At 44.0% G+C, this 18,281-nt stretch overlaps 1 protein-coding gene across 7 annotated transcripts in view; it reads right to left on the reverse strand.

The window, feature by feature from the left end:
- Positions 1 to 1,147: 1,147 nt before the first annotated feature.
- LOC100113917 (max dimerization protein 1) overlaps positions 1,148 to 18,281 on the reverse strand; it is a 187,420-nt gene continuing 170,286 nt past the window's right edge. For all 7 annotated transcript variants that reach the window (XM_032600808.1, XM_031931208.2, XM_031931210.2 and 4 more), the window contains 2 exons: positions 10,127 to 10,263; positions 1,148 to 9,138 (listed from right to left, as the gene is read on the reverse strand). In XM_032600808.1, coding sequence (XP_032456699.1) covers positions 10,127 to 10,263 — 137 coding nt within the window. In that variant the 3' untranslated portion in view covers positions 1,148 to 9,138. The remainder of the gene's footprint in view (positions 9,139 to 10,126; positions 10,264 to 18,281) is intronic.

Genomic DNA, 18,281 nt, shown 5'->3' on the forward strand with positions numbered 1-18,281 from the left:
TAAATTTGACAAAACTACGTAACATTTGATGTTACGAAATTTCGGTCGATCAATACTTTCCGAGCGCAAGTTTCCCGCTTCCCTTCGGAGATGGCGCCAAAAGCCCTATTCCGCGTGAATTTTGAATAACGCGCATTTATAAAACACACCACGAAAATAAAATTACACAGCTTTGCATACCGGTATATTAGTTAAAATACATCGAGCATCGCAGAGCTTTCACAGTGAGAAATAATTCTCCTTTACATAACTTTATCTAAATAAGAATCGTAATAGCCTTTTTAAAGAAAAAAGAGCTTTTACCGCCGCGCGGCTGTAAGTATGGGAAAAGTCAGCTTAAAAAAAAAAAAAAGAAAAAAACAAGCAAGGCCCTTTTGCTTTTACATCCAACCGTTACTTATGCATCTTCCAACCGCACGTTGACTGTGTACGCAAGACGTGTATATCAAAGTGAAACTTTAAAGGCGAATCTGTTTGCTCTTAGAAAAATGCGCGCGCAAAGTCGGGGCGAAATATTTTGAAAATATCGTTGCGAAACTCAGCGCTTCGTTGTACTCGATTTTGAAAATAAGTGTACGTTCTTGAGGCAAATAGAAAAGTATGCCTCATACTCTGGTCCAAAATGATGTTCTTCAACCAGGTCCTCTTCAACTCCGAGCAATCTCGTTAATGGAGCATAATATCACGTCCCTCTCGAAAACTCGCGTCTCACGTCGTCTTCGTGATCAACCGTAATACACATCGAGTATGCCAGGGAACAGTACATACGTAGGCTCGCATGTATAATACCTCGCGTATACGTAATTGCGGGCGGCAGCTCCTTCGCGACTACGGCGATAATAATAATAACAAGCCAGTTGCCGGTGCTGCACTTATCGGGCCGCAATCAGAGGCGCATTGAGCGCAAAATGGACTAATTGCGCGACTATGGCATTGTGGCCTCGAGTGTGTAGTGCGGTGTATATGGGACTGAGGAGTGGTATTATGGACTGTTTGAGAGCTTCTGCCGATGTATGGATGCGTGTGTGCGTTGTATGCACGAGGAGATGTGGAGGGATTTCGCTTTTTTTTCTTAGGGAGACAACAAATTTGAAGACGAGACACGAGAACACACTGAGGGAAATGAAAAGCCAAAGACACACAATCGTTTGCTTAATAATACACAAATTTTATTTGAATCCGCATAAGCAGAGAAAATCATCATCATCATCATCATCATTATCGTCGTCATCGCCATTGTCATTAATTATGTTCGATGAACAGAGTTGCTCTTCGTCATATTCGCGACAGTCATACGAGTACACATGTAATTACATAACGTATGTACAATAATAAGTTTTTTTTTTATTTCATAGCTGTTTCTTCCCTCTTATATTAATTCATAATTTTTGTTTCACCATTTTCTCTCGCATCTCCCATGTGTGTGTGTGTATGTGTACCTGTTTTGTGTCTGTGTTTTACGCTCTTATTATACTTTCTCACACCTATACGTCCACTCGCTTATCTCTCAATCATCTACAAGTCTCGCATTCGCAAAGTTATGTTTCTCCCACTTTTTTTTTTGTCGCTGTTGCTTCTTTATCTTTGTTAACGATATAATTAATAAGGATAATTAATAATAACCATAATAATCGTAGCGATTAATGAAAATCGTAATAATAATAGTACATTTTTTTGTATCTTTCCTGTCTTTTCCCGTGATGCACAATCATATTGAACAATCGAAAAGAAAAACTGAACCGTCCCAAGAACGCACGTATCATATATGTGTGTGTGTCTCCCTGTCTCACTCATCCCCACATTCGACTCGCTAATTAATTGATTTCTCGCAAGGGCGTAAACCATCTCTCTCTTACTCTCGTCCTTAACCCTTTTTCTCGTTTATTGTTCTAACTTCTCCTCTTTCTTTTTTTTGTAACATATCTCGGCTTTATTCTACTCTTTTACACCGCCCGACACTCGCACACACGTATACGCTCCCATAACGCTCGTTCACGCAGTAATATTACATAATATAACATTATATTCATTTTTTCTTTTTTTTTCTCCTTAAATCGTAGTTACAACTTGTTATCCGTTTACAAACGTGAAACTGGTATATTTTTTTTGTAATTTCTTTTATTTTTTTATGCCATTTTTGTATTATTTTTTTTCTTTAATATCCACTAAGCATTCTTCTACCATTGATTAAATGCTCTTAGTGCCGGAGCCTCTCGCGGTTCTTCACACACGTTCGCATACATACACTCTACTCTCTCTCTCTCTCTCTCTCTCTCTCTCTCTCTCTCTCTCTCTCTCTTCCAACCACTCGCTTCTCGATGAAATCTCTCGATGTCTCGGCCGACTCTTCTCTCCTCTACATCTCCTCTATATAATGTACGTGAATTTTCGAGGCGACGAAACGACGGAGAGAAGGACCGCACTTTTTCTCCGAAGTTGATCGTCCCCCCCATTACTTGATGTTTCGTGTCTTTTACGTATATGTTTGTGGTTATTGTATTAATTGCTCGAGTTTGTCGGAGAGAAGAGAACGGCTCCGACGAATTTTGCAGTTTAACGCGAATAATATTCAGCACCTGATTAAGGCTTTTGACATATTTATATATTACCTTATGTATATTTACAAAGCCAATCGTTACTCTTATTCATTTTCTTTTTTTTTCTCTTTAAATTATACACACGCTAGCAAATTTCACGTCTCTATTTCAAAATACTTTTCGAAAATTTATTAATACTATTCGCAACGCAACTCAGTGCCTCTGCAATTTTGACGCGAAAATCAAATCGAATTTTCCATAACATATTGTCGACACATCGTCGCGCGTCGATTCTCCGTGGTGTATCTACGTGAAAAATCGAACTAGTCTCGAGCGATAATAATCATTTACACAAATCGGACAAAACTCACGTCGAGACTAGTCGAATTTCAACGTTTATAGATGAGAAAAATCGAAGCGCGCGGGAAATTATGAAAACGAAGCGCACTGCTCGGCAACGACTACAAAACTGTTCTGTTACGCTCACACGACTAAAAACATTTACATACGCAGTAATACAGAAAGATTTTTTCAGCAACAAAACACTTTTATATCTCGTCGACGCGATTCACCTATATAATAAACAGCCCAGCCCCCCTCCCAGCCCTTCAACGTCTTAAAACCTATAATTACACGCACGATTACAGCATAATAATTCGTATTTCAGTCAATTTTGAAAAATTCAAAGGCTCCTATAAAACAGACTCTCAAACACAATATATTATCATATATCGACGTATCGCGTCGTCGAGAGAGATCCTCGAGAACAAAACTCATCGCTTTTCACGCCTCACATTTACACACTCACCACTGTCGCTATATCTCGCTTCTACACTCGCATACCACCCGTCGATTTGTAGTTCAATATTTTTTTGCATATTTTTTTTTCTTTTATAGATACTCATCTAAACAATGAAAGCAGCAAAATGTCTTGAGGAAAAATTGTTCGTAGACGGCGATTAGGGGGGCGCGCGACATCCTCGCCGAGCCCGAGACGTGTTTATGTGACCTTTTTTTATTTGTTACTTATTTTTTTTATACTTCTTATTACAGGAGCGCTAGTCGCTTCTTTACGCACTTTTTTTTCTTCGTTCTCTTTCGTCTCCTTTTATCTCTCCGTAAAGTTTTATGAACACCCTCTCGTACGTCTGTTCTTTTTTCGCTTTTTTTTTTTGGTAATATGATTTCCGTTTTTTCTGTGTGTCTGCCATTCTTATACTTTTCTCGCGCGTTTGTCAAGGATCTATGATATATCTTCTGGTGCAGCGGAAAGTCCGTTTACTTATTATTTCTCGTACGTTTGCGTGCGCTGATAAAAGCCGAGTAGAAAAAGACTGCAAAGTGTATGTGTTTTTTGTATCCCTTACTTTTTATTTTACGTTCGGAGAAGACCTCGCATTTATCCATCGTTACTATTATATACTATATTTTTATTAATTTTTTTTTTTACTATTTTGAGACGTTTGATCCTTTGTTACGATTTACTTACGGTAGTGGCAACAGGTATTTATCGCGATTTCTCCCGACTCTTTTCCATGTATCTCTGCTTATTACACGATTTATTAAGCTTGGTTTTTTCCGATTCCAGTAATCTAATAGACATCTAAAAATAACACCCATTTTTACTCGATAGTTTGTATGTTTATGTTTTACGACTGCGTTATTACATATTTTCATTTTTTTTTTAAGTTTCTCCTGATACATCATGTAACCAAGTGTGTTTTATCAAAGATTCTCAAGATCGTTGCGCGCCGCCAAATTCGAGGACTTGTATCTCTATTATTAGTTTTAAGAATTCCACCTGTTCGACGTTTCTTTGTTCCATTTCTATATAACCCTATCGTTAATTTTTTTTTTAATTTATATACTTATGTTTCAGAGTTTGTCATTTTGCTCCTGCAGCCGCGGACCAGCGTAAAAAAGGGCCCGAACGGGACGTTAGAAAAATAAGAAAGAAGATTATCACTCGAATGACGAACGCGTCGTAAAAAACTGTCCTCAACGTCTGTCCGCCTCGTCCTCCCCACAGTGTCTCGATAGGATATCGAACTTTGTTTGCGCCGCGCTTAATTTATATATGTTTGGCCGAGTCCTCGTACTTCAGCGGCGCTGGCAACTCCAGCGCTATTATTTCGTTTGTGTACATACGTTCTTTTGATGTGTGTTTCTGCGTAGCATCATTTTTGTTTTTTTTTCTTTAAAGTTATATTATCAACGCTTGTAACCTGCTCTCAAATAGGATGTAAATTCATTTTTATGCTATAAAAATTTCTCGGTGAAAAACAGCTGCGAAAGAGAGATTTCTTTTTATATATCTGCTCGAGTGTGAGTATTGCTATACATATGTGTGTGTGTGTGTGTGTTCGTGTGTTCGTGTGTTGTTGCTGCGCCCGTTTTCGTCTTCCACTATTGCGTTTGAGCAAAATGATTTGCAGGCGAAAATTTCAATCTCGGATATTGCATGGTCGCGAGAAAGCAGACACTTTTACACGCTTATAAAACGAAACTCTCCGCGTACAAACAAGCCGAGACGTAAGTACATAATAATTTAGAATTCACTTTATAATTTTTGACTTTATTTACAAGAGTGCGCGATTGCGCGCGAAATTTCAAACAAACTAAAAGCTGGTTTCGGTATACGAAAATTAAAACGTCGCAAGACGTAACTCAACCCTCCGCGCACACACGCACAGAAACGGACGAGCGAAAATCCGACCGTCTCTCGGCCCGGAAAGCTCGAATGCCACTGGAAAAGCGAGCCGCAAAAAGACGACGTAACATACAGTCGTCCTTTGCACAATATCGCGTGGACGTCGAAAGGCAAGAAATAGCCCGTGTGTACTTTTGAAAAAGTCGGAGCTTTCGAGTTCAAGCTTGATTTGACGTGTTTAGTGCTTAGATTTCGTCTGCTTCCTCTTGAAGACCGGTGAAAAATAGTTTTGATTCGATCACTGCAAGGAAGATTAGCCAGAGGCATTCTCGATTCTGTGTATTTCTGTTTCATGGCGAGAGCTCGTCTCGAGGAATTTTTTGTACAAAATCCGTAGTGTATTCTTTTTCGCGAGAAAAAAGTTTATTGAAATTTTCTTATGATGTTTGAGATACAGTGCTGAACGCAGTTATGTTGGATTAATCGTAAAACAATTTCGTCGCAAACCCCCGCAACTTAAATAAAAGTTTCAAAAATATACACGCAAGACTATAAATATATTTCGATAAAAATACTTAAAAGAGGTACGTAAAGAGCAATAAGTGATGTTCAGCACTGACAAATCCTCGAAGAATTCATCCGTCGTTAAAATGAAAAATAAACCTTAAAAAAAGACGAGTAAGAACGAAGAGAAATGTTTTCCGTGAGTATTTCCGTCTGATTGCTTTGTACACATATATCGACCGCGCAAGTTTATACAACAATTAATATGATTATTTCCGAGGCTCTTTATATCTCCGCCGTTTCTCTTTCTTTTTTATTTTCAATCGGCGAGACGGAACATTCTTGATACAACAATGCGCCGCAAAGTTCTTCCCATCTTCTCTCGATCTGCGTAGAGAGCTCTCCGTTTATTAAAAAGTGCGAGCGCGCGGTGCGTTCTTTGTGTGTGTGTGTGTGTGTGTGTGTATGGCGCTGTTTGTGTTCTTACTCGAAAACGAAAGACGCAAAGTAGTGATTAAAAGGTAAAAAGCGTAGCGATTAGTTGGCCCAGAACGAAAATAATAATAAAAATAAAAAATACATTTTTTAAATATAATATCATAATGACTGTGATCGTACAATTAATACAAGAAAAAACTAAAATTAATCGACGGTTTTGACAATTGATTTATCTCGTGTATGCGTGTAAATATATATTGCAGTCGAGGTCGCACAGAAGCGTCAAAAGACTTCCTCCCAGAATCGAAAGTGCCTCGACAGACATGCGAACGATGCGCAAAAATTTTCGAAATTTCTTTTTTCGGAACCTCGCGTTTGTTTAGTGTGTGTACAAGCTTTTTTGAAATCGTTAAAAATCCTTAGTCGGTGCGACGTTACACTAAGATCCTCATTGTATCAATGTTTTCTCTTTCTCTCCCTCTCATTTTTTCCCTCGACACCGCGACTTTTTACACATATCGGTTTCAGAGATCACTCGTTACGTTTTTATTTTTTTATTTTTTTTTGTGTCAGTCTATCTAATCTTAAAAATCTACATCGCAAGCTTCGACTCCGTAACCTGCATATATCATTTTTTTAAATCATTTTCTTCCGACCTTCCAGTTCGCGGAGAAATAAAATTCTCTCTCTACCCTCCTTCCCTTCTGCTCTCCCTCTTACACCTCTGCAGCTTCGAGGCCGAAATCTACGTTGGCAACCTTATGAAGGAAATAAAACTCTCCACCGTTGGACGCTTAAAATTTAAATCTCACTTTTTTGTCGAGAGATACAGACAAATTTTTGTTTCCGAATAAATAAATCACTAAAATAATAACACACGAGTTTCATTAAAATTTAGAAATAATTTAGCCGATACATAAATAAAATGATATACTTCCGCCTCGAAGAGATTTCTAGAAAAAGAATTACTTTTTTGCCAGTCAATCTCGAGTTGAATTTTCTCGCTCGTCTCTAGCATTCCTCTAACCTCACTCAGACACATTTTTCCGTCGCTCTTTCTCTCGTTCGCTCTATCTCTCCCTCCTCGCACTCGATTTTCTGTCGATACACCGGAGCATCTATAAAGGCCGAGCTAAAAGTCGGTCGCTAAAACAGGTGATGACGCATATGTTTTACACAAGGGTCTTACAGAATTTGTACTTTTTATCTCGAATGCGCTTCTTTTTTTTTATTTATCTCGCCACTTTCACGACGACGAAACGCGCTACGACGTTTCTTCGTTATTAAACATACGAGTTACTTCAGTATTACCTTAATTAATTATAATTAATTAATTATAATAATATTAATAATGCGCGATTTTTTGTTTGTTTGTTTGTTTGTCGTGCAGGTATTGCACAGTAAATAAAAGTCAGAGCGAGAAATCAGAGCGCTGCTGCGGTCGATTTCCTACTCTGATTTTCCAAATGTCTGTTACTTTCGAAAGTACGATTGACCGAATCACTGTATGGACAATTTTCCCGAAACTCAAATTTTCAATGCTTGAAATTGAAATCCAATGAAAAAGTCTAGCTTGCCGAATATTTATAATATTTTCATCATTGGGCAATCGTGCTTTCGAGCAATAAAACATCTATGTATTTCCTTACGTACATTAAACGACGTTGGCTGTCTGTTCTCCGCAAGTATATATGTATGTGGAATAACACCAACAAAACAACTGGCATTCCGCGATAAACTGATAATCGCGCGTTTAACGACAAATCAACACCGCTTTGTCACTTCGTATGCATGAAAACATTTTTTTCTTCCCTTTTTTCTAGTTCCTCTTAAGAAATTTTATTTTTTTTTTTTTTCGTCAACATCACACTCACACGCGCACTCTCTCTCCCGTTTTTTACAAACCGTTTATCCAGTACAAGCGTGGCGCCGTAACAATTTTTCTTATCGCAAAACGAATCTTAACTCGAAAAAATGGTCTTCCCACGTTTCACGCAGAATTTTGAATTCATCGTTCTTATTTTCCTCATCGTGGCTTCGAAATTAAACGTAAAACGTGCGAGACGAAACCGTTAGCGCAATCGCTGACATTCAACTCTGCGCTTTGCCGAAACGACGAGAATGGACCGTCGAGGGTGTTCTTTACTCTCCGACTAATCTGATATAAATTATACACAGACAATTTTTTTCAAGGTATCTCCGAAATGTACAATTCAAAGGTATGTGCAACGATCCACTCTCGCGTAAAATTCTCAGCAAGAACGCTTGTTCGATGTTCGCAATGTATCAAAGCTCCCTCATCCAACTCTCAAAATATGTACAAATAGACCACTCGTCCCTCATAATTTGCTTTTATTTTTTACACGTACGATAGAGATAACATGCAATGCTCCGCGTGATTCTCTCCCAAACGCTCGATCCTTTCTCTCTCTCACTTTCGCGCCCGACTGTACACATACGTTAATACAACGTCGAAACTTCAACCCCATCCTTTCTCTCCCTCTCTCTCACTCTCAAAACATCGAAGTGTGTGTGACAACGATCATCATCGTCGTCGTCGTCATCAGAAGAAGAAGAAGAATAGTGAGATCTTCCCTCTTTCTCTCGCGCGTGCGCTTTTAAAAAAGGACTGGTTTTCTTCTTTCCCTCAATAGCTCGTCTCTTCGCAAGGGTGGCCAATGTATGTATATAAAGTCAATCCTGCTCTCCACGACATGGACGCCTGTGTGGTTGTGTCTCATATCTTCGTACGTCGAAACGAATCTTCGCTACCGTATGGAAATCTTCCTCGTATCTTCTAGGTTGTCATACTGTGTGTTAGGCGCCGAGATTACGCTGCCTCTGCTGCTGTTGCTACTTGATGACGTAGTCCTCGTCGTCGTCCAGGTCCGTAGTCGTCGTGGTCCTCGTAGTCGCTCTGATGGCTGTCCTCGTCCGTTTTCTTACTCGGCCACGCTTCAAGGTGCTGTTCTCGCCGCGCTTGCCGCCACCCCCGCGCCGTCTTCTTGTCTGCAAGCAACAAGCCGATGACATTTTTCATTAGAACATTATTTATAATCATCAATCTCTACAAGGGGCTCATATTCACCCTTCCCGAATACGGAACACAGCAAGCGCGCGGAACCGGCGATTTTCAATCAGCCGTCATCCATACGTCCCTTATACACGCGGGAGAGCACATGCACGGCGGCGAAAGCGCGCAAAGGCAAATTTACGAGCCAGAGGAAAGCCGCCCCCGCCGGCTATATATAACCGAAGCTATATAGGAGAACGAGGCAAAAGCGAGCGCAGTTTCTCAAAGGCCTCCGAGCCTGATGGATCGCTGCCTCGCTTCAGCCTTCTGTGTGTGTGTGTGTGTGTGTTTCGAAGGGCGCGTGCAGTGCACCGATTCTCCATCGGCCCTCTTCCCCCGTCCGTGCTTTTTTCCAGCGATTTTAGGGGCTTCCAGGGATTTGGAGTCTCACACCGAGACGGGGTTAAGTGCGCCCGATATACTCGGAATTGTGTAGGAGGGCTTTATACGCAGTCCTCTATTGAACATTTGAATTTCGCGCCAGCTCTTCGACGTAATAATTAAATTTTTTCAAAAACGAATATTTCGCGGTATATTTACGCGCGGCGCGTCGGAAGCAGAGCAAAAGTTAACGGCCACAAGCTTCGGCGATAATCCCCGAGGCCGAAAATTAATTTCTGTAATATGGCCGGAGGCGGGGGCCCCCCTGCGTTTATCGGCTCGGTGCGCTTCTGAAATCTCCCGCGCCGATTACGAGCGCCGCAGACTTCCGCGCGCGCGCGCGCTGCCGCGGCCCCGTTATTAATTTTCATTTACATGTGTGAGAGAGCATAATACCACCGCGTGCTCCGGCGGGGGCGGTACTGCTTTTTGCGGCCTGCTGCGGCGCGAGGGGCGATTATAGTTTGTTTACGCGCTGAAACCGTTCGAGCGCAAAACTTACTGCATTGCTATTTATAGTTCGGTATATTTTGAGATATTCACCTAAAGATTGTCCATCATCTCGGAAAGGGTCAGCCTGGAGGTGGACATCGCAACGCCGCTGTCGCTGCTGCTTTGCACGCTGCTATGGTCATCGGTGTCCGACTGGTTGCTCGTGTATCCAATCACATCGACCTCATCTGCAACAGGAAATCAAAAGCGTGGCTCATTATCAACTCTGCGATATTGCAGTATATAACTCTTTCCATCGAGCCAACCGCATAGAAATCCACGTTACAAGAGAATTCGGTGAAAAAAAAATTTCCAAATTCCAAAAGCCGTTCGATCGCTCGTGTCCAGCCCGAAATAATTTCGAGCCCGGCCAGCATCGTTGGCGGCGCGCGTTCCGGAATTTTATGCGAAATCGATACGCCGCCGGCCACTCCCCGGAGTTGCAGCACCGCCACACACGTGCGCCGTCCACGTGCAGCACCGCCGCGCCCAGCACCCCTGGGATATGCGATGCCCCCATGGATGTCTCTCTATGCGTGTGCGGAGAGAGATGTACGAGAGAAAGTTCTTTTATTTAGGATTATAAAGAGAAACGATTTTTTTTAAATTTGGGATATCGATCTCGTCGATTGAATAAACACAGATTCGAGATTGGCTATACAGGGAACGGAGGGAAAATTTCTCGGGTAAAATAAATATTCCCAACCCTCGCCCGTGACTTTTCACACACTCGGCGAGAGGAGAAGCGGAAAAAGCTTTCGAAGCGCGAGCGCGACGAAAGTCGAAATAAAATTCCCTGAAAATGCGTTACGGCTCGAAAAAGCCACTTTTCCCATTCGTTCCCTCTGCGTACACACTCGATACGTCGACGCGCGTCTCGGAGAATATATCACCCATACCACGTTGTAACTATTTTCGCGGTTCATTTCACGCGTAGGCTCGTGTACGGCTTATTTCATGCTCGCCTGGCTCTCGAAATTCCGGTAGATAAGCGTGAAAAAATCCAGTTTGCTTCTCATTTACATCGACGCGAAAGGATATGCAAATTTTGTACGTTTGCTCGGGGCTAATCCAAAACAAACGCAACGAAAGCTGTATTTCAGCTCAATTACACGAAAGCTCCGGGTTAGCGTTTGTTTTTGCGCGGGAATTCGCATACGATTCTCGCGCTCGGCTTTTTTTCTCCGCAGAGAGAGAGAGAGAGAGAGAGAGAGAGAGAGAGAGAGAGAGAGAGAGGCGAACGCACAAAGCAATTATTCGCGTGGCGTCTTCAAAGGGCTTTGGAAAAAAGACCTGCTGACCCAAATCCGACGTTACAGCGATCCGAGAATAGCTACCCCGACGGCGCTGTAAAAATAATTACAAACGGTGTAAGCTCACGCGAGGGGCTACATACACTAGAAGGAGGACAGCAGGTAGTGTCGGTGTATAAAAAAAATACGGCTGAGCTGTTGCGAAATTGATAGTTTGGAAAAATAAAAGAAAACCATAATACGAAAGAGAGAGAGAGAGAGAGAGAGAGAGAGAGAGAGAAGAAATTCAGCAGAGGACACGGATAAGAACGACGTCAACGGCGTCGTGAAGCTCAGCACAGCGAGAATTTCATTTTATTTGTCCTCGTGTTTACGAGAAAAGCCAAGCGCGCGCAGGACTTCACTTCAACGACACACGTCGCTGGACATCCCCTGGTGGCTTTTTTCCTTGCTTTATCGCTTGCTCTTTCTGTGTGTGTACTCTTTGGATTATCTTATTGTTGGAGTTTTTAGTGCGCAGCGGTTGCAGCAGTTTCGCGAGAGAGCGAGATACTTTTATTATACGGCGCAGCTTTCGGGACGATATTCTCTGCGGAGCTCGGATTTACTGTACCGAGTATACTTGTGCGCACGCATCATCGAGCGACGATTAATTCGGTCTCGTGAAACACGATTTCCTATACGCACGTGTAAAAAAGAAGCTACAACCTCATCATGAACTGCCGCTCTAAACTTATACCTCAAGAGCCGTAATAAATTATACCCGCGTCGAGGTGACAAAAAAGCTCTCGAGCGATCACACAGAACAGACGATCTCTTTCATCCTATATTCTCCCCGACGAGAAAGAGAAGATTAGAGGAAGAGAGCGGGGGGCATAAGGGCCACCAGCAATGTACAAGTTATCGCCGGGGGATCATTAGCGCAGTTCAGCGCGTGTACAGCCGCTTCGATACGCCTATTATGAGCCGTGTTAACGACGTCGTTTGCGAGACGCCAGTTTCGGACAGCCGCTGCCGCCGCTGCTGCTGCTGCTTAATGGCCCGATGAAAAAACGTCGGGGATTATACATTCGAGGAATTGTATAATATTATGAGTGACGATTTCGCAACACACGTGTGGGTGCTTTTAGTAGGTATGTGAAAAGAACTTTTGTTTCCGCGAAGATCGCGTAAAACAAACAGGAAAAGAAGGGAAGGAGGAATTACGTAAAATCGTTATAAAACCAGCACACGCTGATTATCCAAATCCATCGTCCCCCCGAAAGTAATCAAACACACTCCCCCTACACAGGGCCTAACTAATCGCAGCGCATCTCAGGACAAACTAAAACAATAACTTATACGTGCTCTAGCCTCATTCCCATCGACTATCACAAACGTAAAGCATTCGTCAGTGTCGCTACGCGAGCGTGTTCGTTAATTTCGCTAATTGCGTAAGCGATGAACGGGTCGGGGACCTCAGACACGGGCTGCTATCGACTGCCATTATCCTCAGCACGCGGCTCTCTCTCTACAGCGAGAGTTTACGTAAAGCCTGGATTCGAGGAATTCTTCAATGCATTTCGACGCTTCGCCGAGTGTATACAGACGGATGAGGAGAATTGGTAAAGGAATCGCCGAAATATTTCCTCTGAATCAGCGCAAATCCAATCAATTCGGCGTACGGAACGACAAGCACACAAGAGAGAGCGAATATTCCAATAGAAAACACTCTTGGTAAAAAGCTGCCAGTCCGGGAGACAGACGCACACGGCCATTATCGTCTGTTTTCGAGCTTCGAGACGACGACGAGAGACGTCGGCGACAGTCTATAAATAAAAAGGAGCTAGTCTTCGGATCGCGATATAACCCATGGACACGACGAGGATTAACATGACGGAGAGGAGACGATGATTTTTATACGCGTCTTTTGTTATTCCCGCGAAAATCAATTTTTTCTCGCAAAAAGCCCGCATTATACCCTCTCCTATATTTGTCCCTCGCGTCATCGGCGATCAGTCGCGCGAAGAAATTCAAAAGTCGCGTTGATTGATCGAGCGTCGAGGCTATACGTGTTATACGCGTATACAGAATTGATGGATCGACTCGCGCCCGCGAGTGTTTTAATCAATTACGCCGCACGCTCGCGCACCCTTTACTTTGTACGCGCAGAAACGGACGTAATGAATACAAATGTTGCCGCGTTAATTGGCGATGGTGTATCGTTTATATGTGATATATTCGGAAAAGAAGGAAATAGGATTGAGTTTTGAGTGTTTGTCGAACAAGCGCACACTTTGTGTTTTTAATTAAAAAATATGCCTTCACTCAACGTGGGATTTAATCTACAGTATTTAAACGCTTTAATTATATTCCGCTTTTATAACGAACGACGTTTCTGAAAAGTCCGATTTCCGCGAAACCCCCACAGCGTTACATAACCTTCCGGGCGCGCGTCTACTCCACGAATTCCTCGTCTCTCTCGCGTTTCTCCCGCGGTTTGCGTCATCTTCGCATTATCCGCGTCACGGATCTCTGTATACGAGCCGCCGACAAAGATTTGCGCGGGGCGGATTAGCGTCTGCCGCGAAAACAGCCTGCGCGTCTCGCGAGTGGAAACAGACGAGTTAGGCCAGACGAGTATACGGCGACAAAAGCGTAGAAGGCATTTCCAGGTATAAGCAGACTGCTGAGCGTTACAGACCGAGGATTAGCTCGGGTCTTAGCGGCGGTGAGTATGCTAATGTAGTTTTTTAATTAATTAACTTCTTAATTAGAGGAGAAGCTCGAAGTGGAGAGACAGAAGGGGGTTTAAGTAGTGTAAACTTGATTGTGTCGGACAGTTGGTGTGTGGAAGTGCGAGAGGCTGCGTATGATTGAAAAAGAGAGGATATATAAACGAAAGTCGCGGGTTTGTTTACGGGCGTTTTTTGCGAGTATTTACGTTTGCGTATACACAGCGAGGAGAAGAGAACAACGCGAAAAGGGGATGAATGAGCAAATAGATTATGCAAATGACCGCTACGAGTCGAACAGCGCGCGGCTTTGAATTTCCTCGTGTGTGTTGACAATTATGTTTTTGCGGTAATTTTTTAGTCGTACACTTCAACCAGTTTCGGAACTTAGCTCCAAAAACACGTCGATTTTTCAAAAAGTTGCACTTTCCCGAACAAACATTGGGAGCTTGCGAGAGGCAACTCGCGTGAAAAAGCAAGCCGCGGCGCTTACTGGAACGGAAAAACGGATAAATCGCTCGTTTCGCGCACTGTTTACCCGCGAGTCGACCTCGATATTTTGATTGCTACGGATTTTCACAGAGTACAAGCCACTAATCGAGCATAGGCATTCATCATCGCTCGCCCTCGAAAGCTCAGCTCGATCCATCTTTCTTCCAACACCTGCGCAGAGCTAATAACGACTCTCCGTTGTGTCTCGTCTGTTTCCACCTGCTCATCTCGCAGCAGAGACGAGCCGAACTGTACCACTGCTGTATTATTTAGCCGAAACGATTGTTGTTATTATTATCGTTATATAGGCTGGCGGCGCATTACACGCTCGCTCGCATCTTACAGGATCAATAATGATTCAGCGGCTACACCGCACAGGGGCGCGTATGTACGTGTAGGTATATACATAGGGGAGGGAGAGAGGAGCCGAGCGACGACATAGCCGGAGATGGATGACCCGGAGGGAGGAGGAGGTCGCGTAATGACGCTCGCTCGGGCTCTCGGCACGTACACGTGGAAATTGACGCGCAGCTGGCGACGATTTCGACCGAGTGACCGCCGAGCTACTGGAATTTGAGTTTCGAGCGAAAAATGCAGATGATAAATCGATCTCTGATTTTACTAAAGTGTATAAACCCATCACCTGCGAGTATAATTTCCGTTATTCCACGGGTGTAAGTATCGTTTCCCTTCCTTCCTTTACCTCGCGTTTACCGCATCTATTTCTCTCTCCGTGTAATTCCACCTCCTCTTTCTCTCCCTCGGCTTGTGTCTCTCTAACTACGTGTCAGCGACACACGCATTAGTCAGTCGGATTCACGGAGCGAAATTTCCGCGCGCATACTCTCCTGTTCTCTTGCGGCCATTGTTGTGCTCGCCCTGTGCCTGCGCCACAGTGTCCCTTATACACACACGCGCGCGCATACACTTTTTGCCCTCGTCAGTCAAAGAAATGACTGTTGAAGCGCGGGGGAGGCGTTGATTTCGGGGCTCTTTGTGCGCCGCTAATCGCCGGCAAGAACTTCAGCGCTCAAATGTTCATGCGTTTGTTCGCGTCGAGTTACCACATCAGTTCTGAAAACGGAGATTATCGAAATTATAAATTACTACGTCGCAGGGAGACAAATCGCATTTCGCCGCGCTGCAGCTGGCTTCGTCGATAATTAAGCGCGAACACATTTCAGGGGAATTCCGCTGTCACTATTTTTTCCGCCCCGCAGGAACCGAGTTATAACGAATCGAAGCGGCTGCCGTCGCTCGGGGAAAAAAGAATACGATACGTATGCGATGCCCGTCATACCCGTAGGTATAGAGGACGACGCGGAGGAAAATTATTGATATTTATTCGGATGGGACATGCGGACGGTGTTATTAGCGGGGAGTCTATATTTACGGGAAATTAATCAAAGCGAGCGTGTAGTATTGACGCGAAACTCCGATGATGAAATATTCAATGATTTTGCAAACGCTGCGGTGTAATTAGCTGCTCGTTTGAATTTTTAATCGTGTACAGGTCGAAACGAGGATAAAAGGCGCTCTTGGATCGAAATCCCAAGGCGTTGCTCTCTCGCGCGCAATTTACACGCGACTATTGTCTTATACACACGCTAGCACAGTGCAGAGAGCCGAGGGAGCGGATCTAGAATCTCGGGAATGACGATTTACGAGGGCTGCAGAGCGACAAGGCGCATTTCAATTAGCGCCGGGGATTTACACTGCGCTCCCGGCAGCGAGTTGATTAGGAACTCGATTCCGGATTAAGAAGCGAAGTATATACAATCCCTGCGCCTATACACACTATACTGGTAAAGCACGGCGGGAAATTCAAATTAGAAAAACTAAAAGCCACTCCTAATCCTCTCGCGCATAGGCGATAAGCCTATACACACGCGTTGGCTTCCAAAGACGATTAAAAATCCTCGACAGTCGAGCTCTCTAGGAAGACACATATAAAGCCTTCGGTCCCTCTACACCCCCACAGATCTTCGCTACTGCAGACAGACAGACAGACAGAGATTAGGAGCATAGCGCAGCTCGCTCAGTCCCTTTGTTCCTCCTCGGCAAGGCGCACATATACACGCACGCGGTATACCTACTCCTGTACCCCCTGCACAAATCCCGGCATAGACTAGCACTCTACTCCGCAGTACACTAGACGCGTCGTCCGCCGCGCTGCAGTTGCGCTTGCGCGCAGTAACTCGTGTAAACGTTATCTGGCCAACGAGCTACTACCGGCGCATGTGTGTGTGCGCTACGCGCCGCAAATTTACGCAGCGTACATTGTGTGCGAGGAGTTCCAGAGAGAGAGAGAGAGAGAGAGAGAGAGGGAGAGAATCTAATGTGCGATGGTTAATGGCGTATGCGATAATGCAAGAGCAGAGGCGCAACTCTGCATGATTTATGGCCGAGCGCGAGTGCCGGCGTGGTTGCGTCCATTGTCGCTTCCGTTTCGTAAAACGCAGCGCGCGAGCGGAGGCAGGCCAAAGAGTGGGTTAAATTAAACGGCAATATTCGAAGGTCGATATGTACGCGCACCGCCGGACTTGGCTCTTTTTTGGAGCGTATAAAACGAGTTCGTCAGCGACGATCGAGAACACTTTCAATTTATGAAGAAAAAAAAGCCCACGATGAAAAGCGGGCCACGATGACGCCTCCATCAGCATGTCATATCCCGGCGTTTTTTTTTTCTTGCCCTCCTAAACAAGCCGAAACGCAACGCTGCACCCGTATATCTCTCGCTAATGCTCGGCGCACGCAACGCTCGGTTACCTCCGCCTCTCGCGCAGATACCGAAATGATATACACGCGAGTATTTCCTCCCGCCGCCGCCCCCGTTGCTGCGCCTCTTTTTTCGACGTACCTACACACACATAGAAAGAGACAAAGGATTTCGCGTCGATTTATGGCGCCCAACGAAAGATACCAAAGCCGCGATAAGGATTTTTCTACCCATTGTGCGACACACGTGTTGAACGTGTAAATTGGCCCGTTGGCGTGTTTCTATATTTAAATCAGCTGTGCCCGTATACTGGAGGGGGGGGGAAGGAGAGGTTTTTTGTTTCGCCACGAAAAAGTGTGCGTGCTTTATTGAGGTGATAAACGGACTCGTTCCTCTGTGCTCTACACGAATTACGGATTTTTACGGCCTCGGATCGTCGGCGATGTAAATTTCGAGCGCAATGAACAAGCTGTGCTTTTTTTCGAGCGCTTATCGTTCCGAAATCAACAACATCGACGCGCTAACCGCGAAACGAGCAGCTGCTGATTACACAAAAGCAAAACACACATATCACTCCACCCACGCGCACTGCTGATTTCCATTTCTCGCCGAAAAAAAAGGAAGAAAGAAGCGCCAGGATGCAAAGCAGCCGCAGCTTTTTATATACGAAAAAAAAATGAAGGCCGCCAGCACGCACAGAGAGAGAGAGAGAGAGAGAGAGAGAGAGAGAGAGAGAGAGAGAGAGAGAGAGAGAGTGAGAGCAGCGGCTAATAAAGCAATATATTTTCCGGCAGCCCTCGTTATAATATTTCAACGTCAAACGCATCGGGCTTCTCTCGCGTCTTCTTTTTCACGGTAAGCTCGTGATGCGCCAAGAGGTTTAGGGGGGGGGGGAGAGGGATATACCACACACACACACACACACACATATATATATATATATATATATATATATATATATATACACATCCATACGAATGAAATCCCGAACTCGTTTGTATGCAAATACCGCCGAGGCGATCTTCTCT

The sequence above is a fragment of the Nasonia vitripennis genome, chromosome 5 (genome assembly GCF_009193385.2).
Source record: "Nasonia vitripennis strain AsymCx chromosome 5, Nvit_psr_1.1, whole genome shotgun sequence".
NCBI lineage: Eukaryota > Metazoa > Arthropoda > Insecta > Hymenoptera > Pteromalidae > Nasonia > Nasonia vitripennis.